This window comes from Varroa destructor, unplaced genomic scaffold, assembly GCF_002443255.2.
Source record: "Varroa destructor unplaced genomic scaffold, Vdes_3.0 BEIS01000005.1, whole genome shotgun sequence".
NCBI classification, from domain to species: Eukaryota; Metazoa; Arthropoda; class Arachnida; order Mesostigmata; family Varroidae; genus Varroa; species Varroa destructor.
Window position 1 is genome coordinate 27,511,858 of NW_019211458.1, and position 17,008 is coordinate 27,528,865.

The window sequence follows — 17,008 nt, forward strand, 5'->3', positions numbered from 1 at the left end:
TTTTACGCATCCATCTTCGCCGATCTTTGCAATCATCTCGGTCGGTGACTACAAAGAGCATATTGCACGTCGAAATTTCTACGTTGTCCCGATAACTCATCTTGACCATAAAGAGCACTAAATATTCATGGCGTGAGTAATCTAAAGTATAGCTAGTTTTTGCAAAAAATCTACTCGTATTCAAAACATTTTATCCTCCTTCCATAATAACAGCATTTCAACAATTCTCATACATCTACAACTGTCAGCTCTCAGCTCTCGGATGACACCAACGCCGACTCGCAGCCCACATTGCCTGAGATACGCAGTTTCAAAGCAGTTGAACCATAGGGGTGACGGTCGGAATCTTTTTCTAACAACAATTGGCGAAATGAAGCGGTCGATCATCCGCTGGTAGGAAGTGTTAATGATACTGCGCATGATGACGCACATTATACAACTGTTCGCCATACCCTTGATTTACCTACTTGCCAAGCATGAGCGCCATCACTGATCCAACACAGTTTTTGTAACTCTGACAACCTGACGCAAGCTACTTAAGCTGTGCAATTCTAAAACCATCTAGCCAGAAAGAACGTCAGTATTTTTTCGAAAACCCAGGATTTGAAAACGAATATGGAAAATAATCTATAAAAGACTGAGTGCAACACTATATCTATCAACGACGCGCTGATCTTGGGTCATTTTTCGAAATTGACGCAGCGGGTGCTTAGCCAAGAAACTTTTTGGAAGAGGTTAATGGGTTTGTGAACACTGAAGGAAAAAGCTTATTGTTGGAAACGAAAAAACCTGTACAAGCTTTTTCGTTTTCTCTTGTTCTTGCAACCATTCTTCACGAGACGACTGTCGTGCTATGGGTAGTTAGCCATGACTAAATAGCACGACACCTCGTTCATGTATGCGTACCAGGAAGTTTCAATGCTGATTTAGGTCTCTTTGCTGAACTGCACCTGTCGTGTGGTATTTTTTTTTTATTTTATATCATTTGTTATATCATCCACAGGTCCTTCATTACGGTTACGTTCAAACTCTTCCTTCTAGGGCAGCTGTCCATTCAAAGCGCGTGTTCAGCTCGCTCTCCGCTGCCCTTTCGTCCTAGGTTATTTTCCGGTGAAAGTTAGTCATACGGTTGTTGTTACTGGTACATAAACTGTTCTACCTATCTCAGTGTCTGCATGATCGAATTCAGCGAGCTTGGCTCGTAATAAATAGCGCGCATGTGTGTCAGTAAGTTTTTTAAACTTACTGACATTAAAGTGACGTGGAGTGCTTGGCTTCTAAGGGCAAGCATATGATTTCATGCATGGCTTTTCGTTCTTTAATCGAACGCAAACTATTTGGTCCAGCAGTCCTTGTGAGCCTTCATCGACGACATACAAAGGGGGCCTAGTGAGCAAACTAACCATAACTGTATCAAGGGTTGTCGCTTAACAGTTGACAAGGTATTTCCATAATACTTAACCTAAACTCACTTGAATTTAATCAAAAGGTCTTGACGCTCACTTTTCAATAAGATTCTTTGCTTGTTTTAGCATGCAACATTTTCGCTAGCGTATGAGAACTGTCCAGGCGTAAGATGCAGCTTTGATGGTAACGTACATTCTCTTCGCATTGGTTTGTCTCTTTGACCTGATGCACCACAAAATGCTTAGATAGTTTTGAATAATAGATACTCCTATTGCTATCAATATTTTAGACAGACTGCATAGGTTTTTCCGTCAACTACTATTATCTTCAATTATTAAAGGACTAATAAAGCGTCCTAAATTTATATAGATAGAGCATATTTTGAAGGTCAAATTTGCAAATGTAATAAAAATACATTTCCATACGTATTATCCGCATACGAACGAACGATATTTAAAATAGTTCCGGTGCTTAGGACAGCGGAGAACGATATATTTAACAAAACACCCTTTCTAGATTTAAAATTAGTAGCGATCAGAGTTTACACAGCAGGAAATGATCAGGACATATCATTAGTTGACCTTGATCCACTGTTTAATGTATTCCTTCTCAACATTTCGTGCCGTGATCACGTAGGACGTATCTTCAGGGTTGGCCGCTCTCAAGTCATAGTGGTGAGCGCCTCCCTTGATGATAATTGTCGGTAGGGTCGGGTTTAACTGTTTCAAAACACCACCTGTGTAAAGGAAGGCCAAACAGTAACAGGGGGTCGAATCATTGCAACACGTGTGTTTTTTGTTACGGGCATTTGTGCGAGCCATATCATTCGTATTTGTCGCCAGTATAACATCAGCCTATCAGTGACTGTACTAGTCCGTGCAAAACCGCTGTTCTCGCTGGTTATGAGTACGGTGTTTATTTCTTAAGAAACAACAGCGATCTTGGATGTAAACCCCAATAAATATACAGTGGAAACATTTAATTTGAACGGGCAGGGGGGTACTGATCGAAGTTGCTTAGCCTACAAAAGATACCCATGCTTCCTAACTTCCTATTACTGTATCACACTATCGACAATAAGAAATTACGACGAACTCACCTGCTGACCAGGGGTCAATGTCACCGTTACTGAAAATAATGTTGCTGGCTGAGGAGATGTCTACACCGCCGAATATCATCCGAGCTTTGTAAAGATCTGGTGTCATCGAATACGTCTCCTCGCAATTGGCGCGAAATTGGGTGAACTCCCACGTATAGTTGTAGAACATGTCGGTTTTCCCATTTCCACAAAAAGAAGTAACCATTTCGTTGCACATTTGTATATTCCAGCCAGCGTCGCCCAGATTATCGCCGGCTGCAACAGTAGAAGCGGAGTTGTTGTTGTGTTAAACTAGGAATAGATTTCCTCGCCAAACAACTAAGGGTTTCAAGTGAAGTTTCGTTTCTATGAGGGTACTATGACTGTATCGCAGTGGCTAAGTAGAAGTTCCGAATACTGTATAGGGCACTATGTAGCGTATACTTCATCGTAATGTGTCAATGTTTCTAACCGCCATTTTCGACGTCGTTGCATGCCACGTCCCCGGAGAAGTTGTGGAATACGTTTACGGCTTCGTAGATACCGAAAAGCAGGTCGTTATCATTGGTGAAATTCTTTTTTAGGTAGCTGCATGATATCTTGACAGGGTTGCCGGGTACTTTCTTGAGGAAATTTGTTGCATACGGGTAGTTCATCATTGCTAAATTGCCGTATGTATCATAAAGCCAATCCCGCACTATGGTGTAGTTCGACGGGAAGACAGCTTGGCAGATTCGAAAATTGTCGCGGATAAAGCTGGCTCCGTTCTCTACCGAAAAGCATTTAATAGTATGAAACGGTGGCTTAAATTGTTGTGTTTGTCTTATTTCTGTGGTAATTTGATTGACAAGACACAAGTAAGACAAATATGTCTTACTTGTGTCTGAGCTGAAAGCATGGCTATGTAGGCAGGTCAATGTTCGAATGTGCGCGGCGCAATATGGGGATTATAATGACTTTATAAAAAACTTATATATATATATATATATATATATATATATATATTCGGCCTTTTGAATGAATGTAGAATGGTATATAAGAAATTATGCTTCATACTTCGTACAGTTTCAAAAATCCCGTTATAGCGTCATAATAAAAACACTTCATCCGTATTTTCAGTGTAAATAGACAATGAATGAGCAAGACTGTAATGTCGTATATAACAACTATTGATAGTTGGCTACCCTTAAAAGGACTTAGGAGTTGTCCTGGATGAAAAAATTTTCTCATTAAATCAATAATATCAAATAGATAGCACAAACTATACTTACTACCGGACTTGGCCTTATTATCCAGGGCTATCCAAGATTTACGAATATTGTCAACACATTTCTCTCCTTGCTGCTCAAAGGCCTTCGTCACTATGTCGTTGTACACCCCACATGGAGTAATACCTTGGAATTGGAGAATGGGAGCAGAAGCGGCTAGTGCACTAAAAAAATAGAGATTATTTAATTACCACTTGATCATCTTCGTCGGGCTCGTTGTCTACTTATTTGTAGCTTGTTTAATGTTTGTCAGATGCAATTTAACTACAAGAAACTGTTCTCCATCTTCTGTTCTGAAATCCCGTTTGATTCGTCGCAGTTACAACTTACGCGTCAATGATCCACGGATACTTGATTCGCATCCAGGAGGCTAGCATCCCACCGTACGAACCACCAAACGCGACAACCTTGCTCTGAGCTGTTCCTGGCCAGGTCCTTTTGACGTTTTGCAAAAAATCAGCGAAGTCTGCAAGGGCCTGTTCGACCGTCAGGTAACCGTAATACTTGACTGAGGAAAAAGACTTGCTTCCATATGGCATTGTTTTCCCATAGAAGCGGTGCTCGGCAAAGATCAAAAGAGCCTTAAATTCAGCTGCCCAATCCCACATGAGGCCTGAAAAATTGAACACCCTAAATATATTAATAAAGCTACTGATATGATATTTAGAAAGCGTTCCTTTTTCATGCGCCTTTACACGAAAACGCTGTGATCATATATTGCTACCATAATTATTCGCGAATAAGAGGTGGTTGGCAAGTAGATCGTACCTGTGTTATTGGCGAACATCTCAATATCTCCTTCATTTCCAGTATAGAAGAATATTGGACCAGGTTCACTGATGTTGAAATGTTCTTCATTATACAGAACCCTCATTTTGAAAGTGTCGTTGTTGGCATAACCAAAGTGGTCTACCTGAAGTTAGTTTTCGAAAAAAGAAATTAGCTCACTCAGACCTAATGACACCGTAATAGTTCTTGTATTGAACTAGACTTGAGGGTCGTAGCTACGAAAGTCAAGATAGCGCTAGTTTCAACTATAGGTGCTTGCGTCGTGGCCGGTGGCAATCAAAACGTTCGCACTAGCTATTTAAATTAAGAAGGAAAGCTCATGCGCATAGAGCTATTTTCATAGTCATTGTATTTCATGGCGAGGTTTTAAATATTCATTAGAACTAAAGGCACGTGGTGATACGGTATAAGTTTGACGGAGAGCTTGATTCAGCCGCTTGACGTAATGCTGAACAGTAATACCGAACGCGAAGCATTTACTTAATATAATAACCTAGCATCCAACTGTCATCCAAACGGGTCTCTATGTATTTTTTAGCTTATTTTTACAATTAGCCGTCCGCTTATGGTCGACGAACAGACTGCAAATGGAATGGTGGGCTTCCTTGGATGAGCGTCGAACTTAAAATGAGACAGACGTAAGATTATGTCAGTCCGAACAAACGGGATCTTAATTATGCTGTTGCAATTCGCCGTTAGCTCAGTTGAGAGGGACGTTTTTCATCATTTTGCTTTTTTTTTTTTAAATTAGAGTCACTGTTGAACCCATCGCGTCACCGTTGGAATTTTCCCTCATCGAATACATACTTAGCAATGTGCAGCATGATACAGCAACACAAATCTACGAGTACGATTTTAACAAGCAAAATAAGAGAGACGTAAATCAATTACGTACCTTTGTTTCGAACCATGTCGTATTATAATTGTACCCACGGACAGATGCCAATAATGCCGCAAACAATAGAAGCACCACAAATAGCTTCATTGGTACGGGTTGTTTCACAACTCCGCTTTTGTCCGTTCTATTCTGTACACTCCCTATAATATCGATTGGTGCCGTGCGTGAAAAGATCATTCCGCAACCCGATGTGACTATGGTTACCGATTCGAGTAGATGCAACACTCTGGTACGACTGCCGATGTAGAGAACAGCGACTAGATGCCAATAGATCGAACGAAACGGCCTCAAGTAGGCCGTTAGCCAGTGTGATGAAAACCTTTAGAGAGCAATGGCTGTCATAAATATCAACACTAGAAGCGGTTAATATTGAACGACGTTTTACGTCTTGCGAACGAGAAGGGAGGAGATCTGTAAAAAGGGGCCGTCGAGAAAGTGTGTTGACTTCGCTGATGGCGTAAGTTTGACACGCAGGTTCATATGGAAATACGCCGACACATAGATACGCTTTTGACGGGCTACACCTTTTTCATACATTAGTGAATAGTAGAGCGAGAGGAAGGAAAAGACCTTCGAAGAAATAGCAAAGCCATTGACTATAAGCCACCATTGACACACCCAATTAGATTTCTATATTCTTTTGACGAAAACTTGGAAGCTACGCTCAACTCAGAATGCGTTTATCCTGTGGGCCATCCGTGTAGACAGCCTGTATAGCCTAATCCGCAGCCTAATAAACGAGACGGATTCACAGCTGGTTCACTCTACAGTGGACGGACCGTACCGGTAGGGAAAATGTAAAATTCGCGGATTCATTCGCCTAACGCTATACGTATATTGTGGATGTCGCTTTTGTTACTGAGGAGCTTGTCCGTCTTCATGAAACATTATTGCACTCGGTGAAAAGGATGTTACGCATGAGACAGCCGATAAAATAGCAGAGCAACGACGAAAAACGAGTCTTCGGCCGATTTTGGGCGCAGAAAAACCGATTCATTCATTCAAGGATAACGACCGTCTATTTTTATGTGGGTGCAGAAGGAAATCACGGGACTGACAATCTCATCCAGATCAAGCGCTGAGCAGGAGAAGCAACGTGAACCAAATAGAGCTTGGATTCAGTGTAATAAAATCGCAATTCGGTCACCTGTTAAATGAAACGTTCTATCGCCGTAAATGGCTCATAAATGATATTTACATTAGTCACGCTCAGCTGTACGGTAGAACAATATTAAGAACTCTACCCATTATCAACAATTTAAGCAGTATTTATAATAAACAATGGAACATTAACCGATGTGATTTGTTTGCATGGTAAAATTCCAGGACATCGCATGCACGAGACGATCATTTTGAAAAGACATGCCCACTTGTCTAGGAAATGATTTACGCAACTATTGGCGAAAGTAGATAGATAGATAGATAAATAAAATAGATTAGTTTAGGGAACTATTTTTGAGTGAAACAGATTTACTTGGGGCTTTCGATGCCCCGCAGAGCTTTTAGCAGAAAAGTAAGCGTAGCATTGGTGAAAGTAACTTTCGAGGCTAAGTAATTCAAACATCATATGACTAAATATCTATTAGTACTACCTTTGACCCTAACAGACGTCCTCTTGCCTGAGTAGTACAGCTTACATCAAAGCGATCGCCAATTTTCTCGATTTGATTCAGAATTACTAGGACTAAGGAACTATAATACTGATATGCGACATTATTTAAAACTTCGTTTTGTCGCCTTATTTATTTAACACTTTGTTAGTATATAGTTTCATAGTATATATATTCAAGTCGTACACAGACAAAAGAGCCGCTATTATTATTTTGGCCAAGTTCAGCCTCTGGCCGACTTTTAAATCGATTGAAACGTAAAGCGAAAGTTTAGAATCGTAGTTTTATCATCAGATATTATCATTAGTAAGGGTATTCGAGATAATACCATCTGTTCATCGTTGAAATAGCTCATATAGTAAATTATGTCGTTACGTAAGCTACCCAAGGGGATGGGCTTACCTGTCAACCTGTGTGGTCTGGGTACGAGCCCACGTCAAGGCTATGGTTATGGCCAAGCTTAAGCATAGTTTAGATTAGATCCGTCATTGTTAAAATCTTTTACGTTTTCCGTTACCCAAGCGTAAGTAATCGCTGTCGGTTTATGGAAAATATTCAGAATCTAATGGCCGCCTGTCAGGGTAGTGCGATTAAATCTTTACCGTTACAAGCATAAATTATCCAAACGGCACTTTAATGGCAATATCAGCTAATCGTTGTTTGACTAGGCAGCGGATGAATCAGATATATAACGTGCGGAAAATCTCATCTGTTGCATGTTTTCCAGACTTTCCAGTTGCGCAACGATGTGTCGGTTTAACGTACTTTGCTTTACTGCTGTGGCTATTCTTAGTGGAGTCTCGTTCGCAGAGAAAGTCATCTTAATGGAGGATTACGATCCTGAAAAGGTCTGAGCAGGATCTGGTGAACGGTTAAATTCGACGGTTGCTTTTTTCAAGTATGCTTCTCCTCGACAGGGTTAGGTGGAAACGGCTCCGAGCTAGACGCTAGATGCTGTCAAATGGCAGAACATCTAACAACAATTTTTGCACAAATCCTACCTTCTTGTTACAGCTGTTCATTAAATTAGTATTTTTTTCTTATATTAAATTTAGTATTTTTTAGAGGTATTTACGTGATTAAAGTGTTGACAATAATCGATCTTTCTAAAAAATAATCGACATTTTTAGGTACAAGGCACATGGTACGTCTGGCGAATCAATGCGATGATCTTTGACGAAGTGAAGTGCATTAAATTTGATATGTTGCACGACATTGGAACTGAAGATCTCTACCGGATAAATTCAAAATGGATCAATACTGAGTGAGTTGAGTAACTAAGCAATGCGTGAAATTGCATGGGTTAGGTTTCACAAGTAGAACAGGTCGAGATAGTTTGGATAACTTCAATAAAATAAGCTAGATCATGCTTCTCGACGACTAATTGCGCCATGATCGTATGAAGTTTCGTTGTTTAGGACTAAGCGCCTGCCGGTATTCTATCGACAATCGGCTCGTTCATAGACCTGAGGATCGTAAGCGCTACACTGAGTGCTACGGCTTTTTGCAGGCGTCCTTTACTACCATCTCCCTTAATCTAATGTAGTTATCAGTTAAACTACTGCAGCTTTTACTTACTGTCGGGTATAGAAGAATACTGCTATAGAAGGCTTTTTTTTTTTGAAATATTGGGATACTTTATTTCCATATCGTATCTACATTTATTCGTTGTTGTTGGCGGCAACGCATTTAGAAGCTGCTGGTAAAAAGGTTCAGTTGTATCCTTTATAATGCCTTAGGTTCGTTTAATCACAGTCTCAAAGAAAAATTTGACAAGGAAGTATTGCGTTATGAAATGTCTGTTTTGTTACAGAGGACAATATAAACACACTGAATTCAACGTTCTCGACGATAAGTACCATAAAGCACAGTATTTATTTGAATCTACAGGTGAGTGGTTTGCAGAAATTGTTTAGCGACAGGCACAGTAGCAGCGTTATTGAAACTCACAACTACAATATGGGCGATGATATAGTTCTTTCGAGTACTAACACAGTGGATGTAACGATGGAAAGGCTTAAAAGTAAAGGGCAAATTAGGATATAGTAAGCAGATTGGGTTTTCCCATCGTCACTTTGGAGCTCAAAACAACTTTCCACCAATTCTACTTCTGATATTTAAGCCGTCAGGCAATCACCAGACGGCTGGCTCCTTCTAGCCCGAAAGGAAGTGCGTTGACGTCCGCATTTGAAACAAGACCACCACGTGATCCTAAATTAAATAAGCAAAATCGTTACGACAGGGGCCAAGCGTATAGCATAGATGATATCTAACAGCGCCGTTTGGACGATTAGTGACCTTGCCAGAACAACATAACATCAAAAAGTTCAAGACTTGAATTTGCATTGTAGTCCTTTGCTGGGCCACCTAGACGTCAAACTGACGTATGACCAGAAAACAACCTCGTTTATTCGCTATGACATATATTCTTGTGTTTTTTACACGTTCCATAAGCTGAGTTATAACAGCTACGCATTTCGTACACGTACAGACGAGATTGTAAAGTTAGAAATTACGGCGAATTGTACCTGTTTTTTTTTGCTTACTTCAGCTGATAAGGTGGCTCTGAGCATCATGGGCACTGATTACAGTAAATGGATCGTGGGATATGGAAATAACCTGGGGAAAGGTAATATTTAGGACGGTCAATTCACAAATAACGTACCTCTTATGTACTCAAAAAATAAAACTAAATATCAAATATACATGTGTACATATATATAGAGCAGCCGAATACAGAAAGCATGTCCGCATTTGTGCTTGAAGGATCCATATATAACGATAGTGATGTTGGGCGACTTATAGTACGTATTATGCACGTATCATGATGAGTCGTCCAATTCCAGCGGGTGGTGACAGCTAGTGATATTGACGAGCGGAATGAGTATTTCGTTTGACCAAATGTTAAAAGTAAGGCGCGTTTTCGCCATTTTACCGGCTCGTTTTTATTTTGTATCATAGAATCGTATTTCGTAGCCCTCCGAACCAAGACAGTGCCCGAAGAAGTCAAAGTCCCGATAGAGGAGATTCTCAAGAAGAACGAAATAAATCGGGACTGGCAAATTATCGTCCAGGACGATTGCCCTGAAGAACATTAACGTTATTTATGTTGCGGCGCTCTGGATATCGTAAGCAGACGTTTTTATGTAATGGAATATTGCGACAGGTGTATAGAAGCACCAAATGCTAGTGACGCTCTCCATTACCCTCCTTGTCATATTGTTATTTGCGGCTATTTTGATACTATGAGTAAAAACCTCCACCCTAAAAGGGTGATTGACAAACACTATTGACAAATACCATTGTGACTGAATATACAAACGAGGTGTAATATTAGAAAATTCATTTTTCATTTGATACATATACAAAGGGTAGCCAGAAGCTCCTGCTCCAAGTCCCACAAACGACACAAAAAGCCACTCGATACAACATACATAAAACGAATAAAAGGATAAAATTCAATAATACATTTGAGTGTTGATCGAAAAAAATACAAAGGTGCGTTAAGTTTAGGCTTTTTAGGCTAGCCTGCTTCTTTGCACAGCCTATACTCAAATCTCTCTTTTGGGTGTTGCAGGCACACCCTTCTTGCTGCAGCGTAGGGATTGATTACGTATTTTACAAGATAGGTTTCTACTACAGAATTCAACTTGTGCTATTATGCAGTGTAAGTAGTAATAGCTAAAAAATTTATCTGCCTTTTGTGATGAGTCTGTCGGGTTATACTAAATTAGGATGAACGCTTATGCTAAGCGTATTTGTCTGAGGTCATCGTTGAAATTACACAATTGGTAACTGTTTCTTCGTTTGCTGCAGTAACTATTTTGCTCTTAATACGGCCATCAACAATGCATATGTATGCTAAGGCACAAACGCTGACTAATATGTATATATATATGTGACCTTATATAAAATAGCTAAGTATTCTTTGTTCTCCATTGGACTTCCGCTAAACTTTCGCAGTATATATATATATATATATATATATATATGTCATATTAAACTAACATATAGTATTACAAACCACGCTTGTAGAGTGGTCTTTCAAAAAAACCGTCAAGTTGGTACTTTCATAGTCGAAAAGAAATATTCACGTTTATATGGCTTAAACATCTTGTTGACTGCTGAACTGTAAACATAGGACGATTATTTAAAATTGTCAGACATCACCGATGCTTGTTAGGTTCCAACTGGAGTACTTACAGCCTTGGGTTCGTTCGACAAATTTATTTAACAACATGGAAACAGATGCAAAGCACAACGTTTCAATTGTAGAATGTTGCTGAAAAATACATCTAATTCCTAAATTCAGCACATTTTTTAATGCATCATCATGGCGCAGTCGGAAACACAGGCTCTGCGTTTTCTAGGGTGCAGCTCATGACGCACGTGATAATGGCTGTATCCGTCGGAATTCACGTGGTTCACAAACGAAACGTCTGAAGATTTTTTTTAGACATTAGGTCGCAATGTCTAAAACAACAGAAAAAAAGAGATGCAATGCCTGCCAATCGTGGCTAATCACGAGATTCAAACAGGCCGATCAAGTCGGTCTTAGAAAATGGCTTCTTCATCGTTGGACTTCCTTGATACTGTCTGAATACTAAGCTACAGCCCTTAAAAGCGACAATCTTTGCGCCATTTAGCGCTCAGTCTTGTACGGTTCAAACTTTATTCCTATTTACGGTAAAAGGATTACAATCTACGAATTATTTACGATGGAAAATATCGTTAGATTTATAAGTCAGGTATTCCGCCGCGAAAATATGCTCACAGGAGATGAGTTTCTTTTTTCAGTTGCACAGTTTGATGATCAGCCGGTTTCGTCGAGTCGTAATTTCAGCGGGACAGTGGTTTATCTTTGCAAATGGACGCTTTGTTGTAAACAGTTTCGCCGCAACGACAAAATGGCAAAACCCACCAATCATTCCAAAACAACACGAGGAGCTCCGTAAATATGGATTTGTTTTGTGCAGCTGTCTGACAGAATCAGCTGCATTCAACATATCAATATCTATCTTCCTCTTAAAAAAAATGTTCAATAGAAGTTATAAGAATGATTTCTAGTTGTTCCAATCGCTCGGATGATTTTTTGCCATTTAGCCGTACTCTTTCCTATATATACGTGTATATTTATTTGACAAGGATTTCATCACTAACCAAGGCATATAAGTATATTATATGGAACAAATAACTAGTAGTCTGTTAACTCAATTGGCAATTTGATCAAAATTAATAGATTTCGGATTGCGCAAGATAGGCTGGTATACAAAAAAAAGTTTGTATCTCTTCATCATTTTTCTGTTCCACTTTCTACTGATAACCATAACTGATGAAAAACTCTACGGATAGTTTCCTAACGAACTCATATAGAGTTGCGTGATATGGATATACTAGGTGGTAGAAAATACGTTTTCTATACTTGTTCCACCTCACAACTTTAGTCAATGTCAAAAAAAGTTACGGAAATGCCTCAGGACATCTGTTCCGTGTCTGCTGAGGATTCTTCTAAAGGACGTATGCTTTTCCAAAGATTACTCTACTTGACAAGTGGTTTGAAACGATTTACGACACATTCGAAAGAGTCCAGCGAAGAGCGTTTTTTAAGCGAAACAGAGAGAAAGAGAGCGAGAGAAATTAAGCAGTCTGTCTCGTATAGCTCGTAAAGCAAGCAGCTTTTTGAGCTCGACAATAACAAGTATGGAAAACATTGCGTCTTTTTGGTCAAGTACGAAGCTAAGGTAGCGTTTTGTAAAGCAAAGAAAGAGCTTTCTAGCCGTATATACAGGTAAGTTTTTCGAAGGAGCCATTGATAATGGGAAGCCATTAAAGAAACGGCCACAGCTTCTATGCCGGTTTAGGGTATAGTTATCTATCAAAATAGCGTTTCAGACCTCGCCACACGCACACACACCGACAACAGTCAAAGGCTCTTAGAGGGAGAAGCAAGAAAAGCCCGAGACCCTTAAAAAATAAAGTGTAAATAATACTGCTTAGCAAACGGTCGAAGAGATGTTTATTAGACATGCAAGGAAAAATATATGTATATTTATACAGTCACAGCATAGCTAGATATAGCGCAAAGCACTGCTATTAAACAAAGCTAGCTGCTTCTAAAGCTGAGTAAATTCCACATGGATAGCAAAACGTTCGGATGTTTACTGACTAGAGAAGAATTATCGAACTGAAGATCACTATTAAATATTCCGCTGATCAAAATAGGGGCCTAATTATGATAGCTAGTATACCGAAGCCGTCTACCAGCCAGCTGAGCAAACTCGGAATGGTCAAATAACATAACGGTAACACACAAGAGTTTACAAATTGGATCTAGCATTGTTTGTGGCGAGAAAACATTCAGTAATATTAGGCTGATTCACGAAAGTACAATATATGACTCTGGTTATAAACTTAAAAGTACAACTATTTATAAGGAATTTTATACAGCCTATACATATCAGGTTGAAACTAGTTAAGCAAGAGTCGTACGACATAATTGTTATCCGTTCAAAAATTCGCGGCATCGTAGCCTGGCGCCTTAATCGAATTCAATGCGCGCCATTATAAGACTCGACCTAGAGCACACAGCGACTCAAGCGAATGCCAATGCGTAGCCTTTTTATCTCATTCTTTGAAGTCTAACCGTAGTATTTTTCATTGAAGGTTTTGTTTAAGCGCCTGTGACGATCAGCCGAAACGATAAACGTAGCATAGATGTATCTGTTTATTGTCTGCGGGGGGGAGGGGGGGGGGGGTGCGTCGTACGACCAGGCGTCGGGATCTCCATACTGCCTGTACTGTGCTAATAACAGATAGTCGCCTTTTTCTGCATGAGATTTGTACGAAATGCGTTCATCTTTGCAAATTAGCTGGGTTGCAGATATTTTTGTCCGTCTTTGCACTTCCGCAGAGAAGGAATGGCCTGTAGGAAGGTGCTGCATTGGCACCGAATCAAACACTAAAGCACATCGATTGAATTTGCGTGATCGTACAGATTTATTGACAGCGTCACAAGGCAACACTGTTGCCGTAGAGGGATATTCATCGCGGAGCACTTCCAACTTCCAAATCTTAATCATTTGTGAGGCCCCTGTCTCGGCCCGGTTCAAACATTCCGTTGATGACCATAATGGAGGTAATCGAGGCTGCCAATCTCGAAAAGACGCCTGATATCTGCTCGTCATTGGAGACAGCCTCCGGTTTCATCTCAGCAACTGAAGATGCGCTATCAATACTTTGCTACATTGTTCAAGAGCTCTTTCGCGGTCGAACATTTCTACGCTGTAGCATTTTTCCAGAACTGTAAATAGAAGAACAAGGTTCATACTAATATGAACGCACGACGGCAAAACTCGACCTTATGATTTCACGCCAAGAAGCGATTGTACTCCAGATTGATCCATACCTCCGTTGCCACTGAAGTTTCGTAGTACTAGTTAGTAGATAAGTCCTTCCATAGGGTCGCTTAGGATAGAACACAGTGGCTTAAAGGCAGCCGGTTCAACCTTATTCAACAAGGAGAACTTGAACAATGTCCCAAACTACATTGCCCAAAAAAGGTTATTCAGCGATGAATAAATTAAAATTATATGCAATCGCTCGGATAATCGGAAGCAAAGTGCTGAAATTCCATGTGTATGGTCTACATCTTCTGTTTATTACCACGATTCAATTCAGAATTGCCCATATGCTTGGCAAGTACAGGTTCCGCGTTCTTACGCTACCGCGTTAACACGTGCCTCGGAAAACGCGGTAACGTTGCACTACCTATCTTCATGAAGATAAAGGATCCATAGTAACGTTTACATGCATAGCACCGCTCTATAGCTTGAAGGTTCGTGTCTACAATCCCTGTATTTTGTAGGGAGTCTACCGAGTGATTCGTTTCGTGCACGAAGAAGGTAAACTATTATATGACGAGTACTGATATTTTGGCTCGTGGTTGGTGGTGTTTGCGCGTTCAACGGGTATCTAGTAGCTTTAGTAGTCGAGCGAGTCGGCTTGCTTTCTGACGCAAAGGGGACAACATTGAAGACGTCTGAAACGTAATGCGTGCAGCTTCAATTTCAGGAAAAACCGAGGCAGTTTTATATCGCAAGATTATTGATCAAGTGTAATCTAAGCAAGCTAAACCATGATGGCTTAAGTTTGTGTGTCTTGTCAGATATATATCCTTCGGGACAAGTTTTATAGGTGGTATCTATAATTCAAGAGATTGATAACGTCATAAACAAATCTGGAGGATTTTTCCTTTTCTAATAGAGCGCTTCGCACCTATTACCTAATTTCGACGCAGCCAAGGAGCCATAACCATCAAAGGTAAGTGTGTTTTAAAAATACCTGTCGCCTTCAGTAATAATGACAAAAATGTGTCATTTTATAGATACCTGTCGATACATGGGATAGCACGTGAGGTAATGCATTGGTAATACGTTCATTCAAAGCTCCGTATCATTGTCATCATCATCATCATTCTAGAGTTAGATTATTTCGAAAATTCTACAATTCTACAAGAAATTTTTTTTGGCTCAATAATTCGCCTAATAAAAAAAAAAGCCGTCCTACGTTTAGAATTGACGAATACTGATAAACTGTACGTTTACGTACTTTTAAGGACATAATTTGTCTAAGCCATAACTGGCTTGGCTAGACCGAACTAGTTCCAAATTTTAGAATACCACGGGGAGTTGACAAATTCTATCTTACCAGAGCAATGCAACCGGCAAAGCGTTACAGACTTTCCCGGTTAACTCATCAGAAGTTTCCTGCTAGACAAATGCTTCATTTAGCTCGATAAATAGAGACATTTATTTTACATTTCGACATTTTATATCATCAGTAGTTCCTATACCTTGGTCAAATGTTAGGACCCAGTCTCCGGCGTACGGTACTAATGCATCTAGTACAATGGTAAGTTGAACGCATTGGAACGCCAAGCTTTCAGTTCAGAACGCCAAGAGTTTACGTTGAGGCCTACTCATTAAAAATGGTTATATGCACTGAAACACTGCAGAGAAATGAAGCAAGCTCTTATATTTATGTAGCACCTAGAAGATACCTTCAAAAGCTGCATTAAGAGCTTACAAACAACGTCAAAATCATTAATTTTAACATAACAGTCGGCTACTTAACAACGGAAGGAACTTCTACTTAAGCGAAAATGTGAAGCTGTCGCGTAAGTTGCACCTGTTATTAGATTTCTAAATTTTTAATAAAAAATGCAAATTCTGCTAAATTACGAACAATAGAATTTAGGATGATCCAATTTATTTGCTGGCAAACACCCTCTTTCGTGAACGAAAATCCATTTCATTTTAACTTTCAATAAATGTCAGTGTCCTATCTCCAGCGTCAGCGTTAAACTAAACCGCCGAGATAAAGACGATTCACGAGAGGTGAATTGAAGCTATGTCATGGCGATTTCATCGAAAAATAGGACGTTCGTTACTTTGGCTTCTTTACCTAAACAAGGCCCGCTAAAAATGCCTCGTTTCAAAAATTGCTTTTTATAATCGTTTAAAAAGTCCGATTGTGAAGCTACTTCTAGGTAAATACCGATATTTTTTTATGACAAAAACAGAGGCCATATCAGCTGATACTAGACAAGACGAGTATTTGGTATAACCGTGCTAAGCAAAATCAATTTGAGAAGTTAAGGTTACAGAAACAGGATTACAATTGAGATTTTGATCAGTCTGCAAAAGCGGTTTGTTAGGTCGTGTTACATGCCAAAAGGCCGCAGTCTATCCATCTCACAGTTCGACATAGCGAGATTATCTAGAAGTCCACTAATTGATGTGTTTTATTACCGGTTTATTGATATTGATTACTATTTTAAGTAGATTAGAAAAGGTCGTCAATCAACGAAACGATAATATTGATGTTTGCAGAATGTAGCTATTTTTCCGGACAAGCAAAGATCGAAAAGACCCATTTTCTCTAATGACTATACATATAT

The 17,008-nt window shown here is 39.7% G+C and overlaps 2 protein-coding genes across 2 annotated transcripts; one reads left to right on the plus strand and one right to left on the minus strand.

Moving 5' to 3' along the window:
- Positions 1-956: 956 nt before the first annotated feature.
- Positions 957-6,156, minus strand: LOC111251801 (lysosomal Pro-X carboxypeptidase). The gene is made up of 7 exons (XM_022808829.2): positions 5,438-6,156; positions 4,522-4,666; positions 4,084-4,366; positions 3,757-3,917; positions 2,958-3,254; positions 2,507-2,761; positions 957-2,143 (listed from the first exon to the last, which is right to left on the minus strand). The coding sequence occupies exons 1-7, from the start codon at positions 5,615-5,617 to the stop codon at positions 1,980-1,982; spliced, it is 1,485 nt and encodes a 494-aa protein (XP_022664564.1). The 5' UTR covers positions 5,618-6,156; the 3' UTR covers positions 957-1,979.
- Positions 6,157-7,610: 1,454 nt separating this feature from the next.
- LOC111251803 (uncharacterized) lies at positions 7,611-10,517 on the plus strand. Its single transcript, XM_086991111.1, has 6 exons — positions 7,611-7,631; positions 7,778-7,898; positions 8,181-8,314; positions 8,864-8,940; positions 9,602-9,679; positions 10,012-10,517. The coding sequence occupies exons 2-6, from the start codon at positions 7,797-7,799 to the stop codon at positions 10,146-10,148; spliced, it is 528 nt and encodes a 175-aa protein (XP_086847237.1). The 5' UTR covers positions 7,611-7,631; positions 7,778-7,796; the 3' UTR covers positions 10,149-10,517.
- The last annotated feature ends 6,491 nt before the right edge of the window (positions 10,518-17,008 follow it).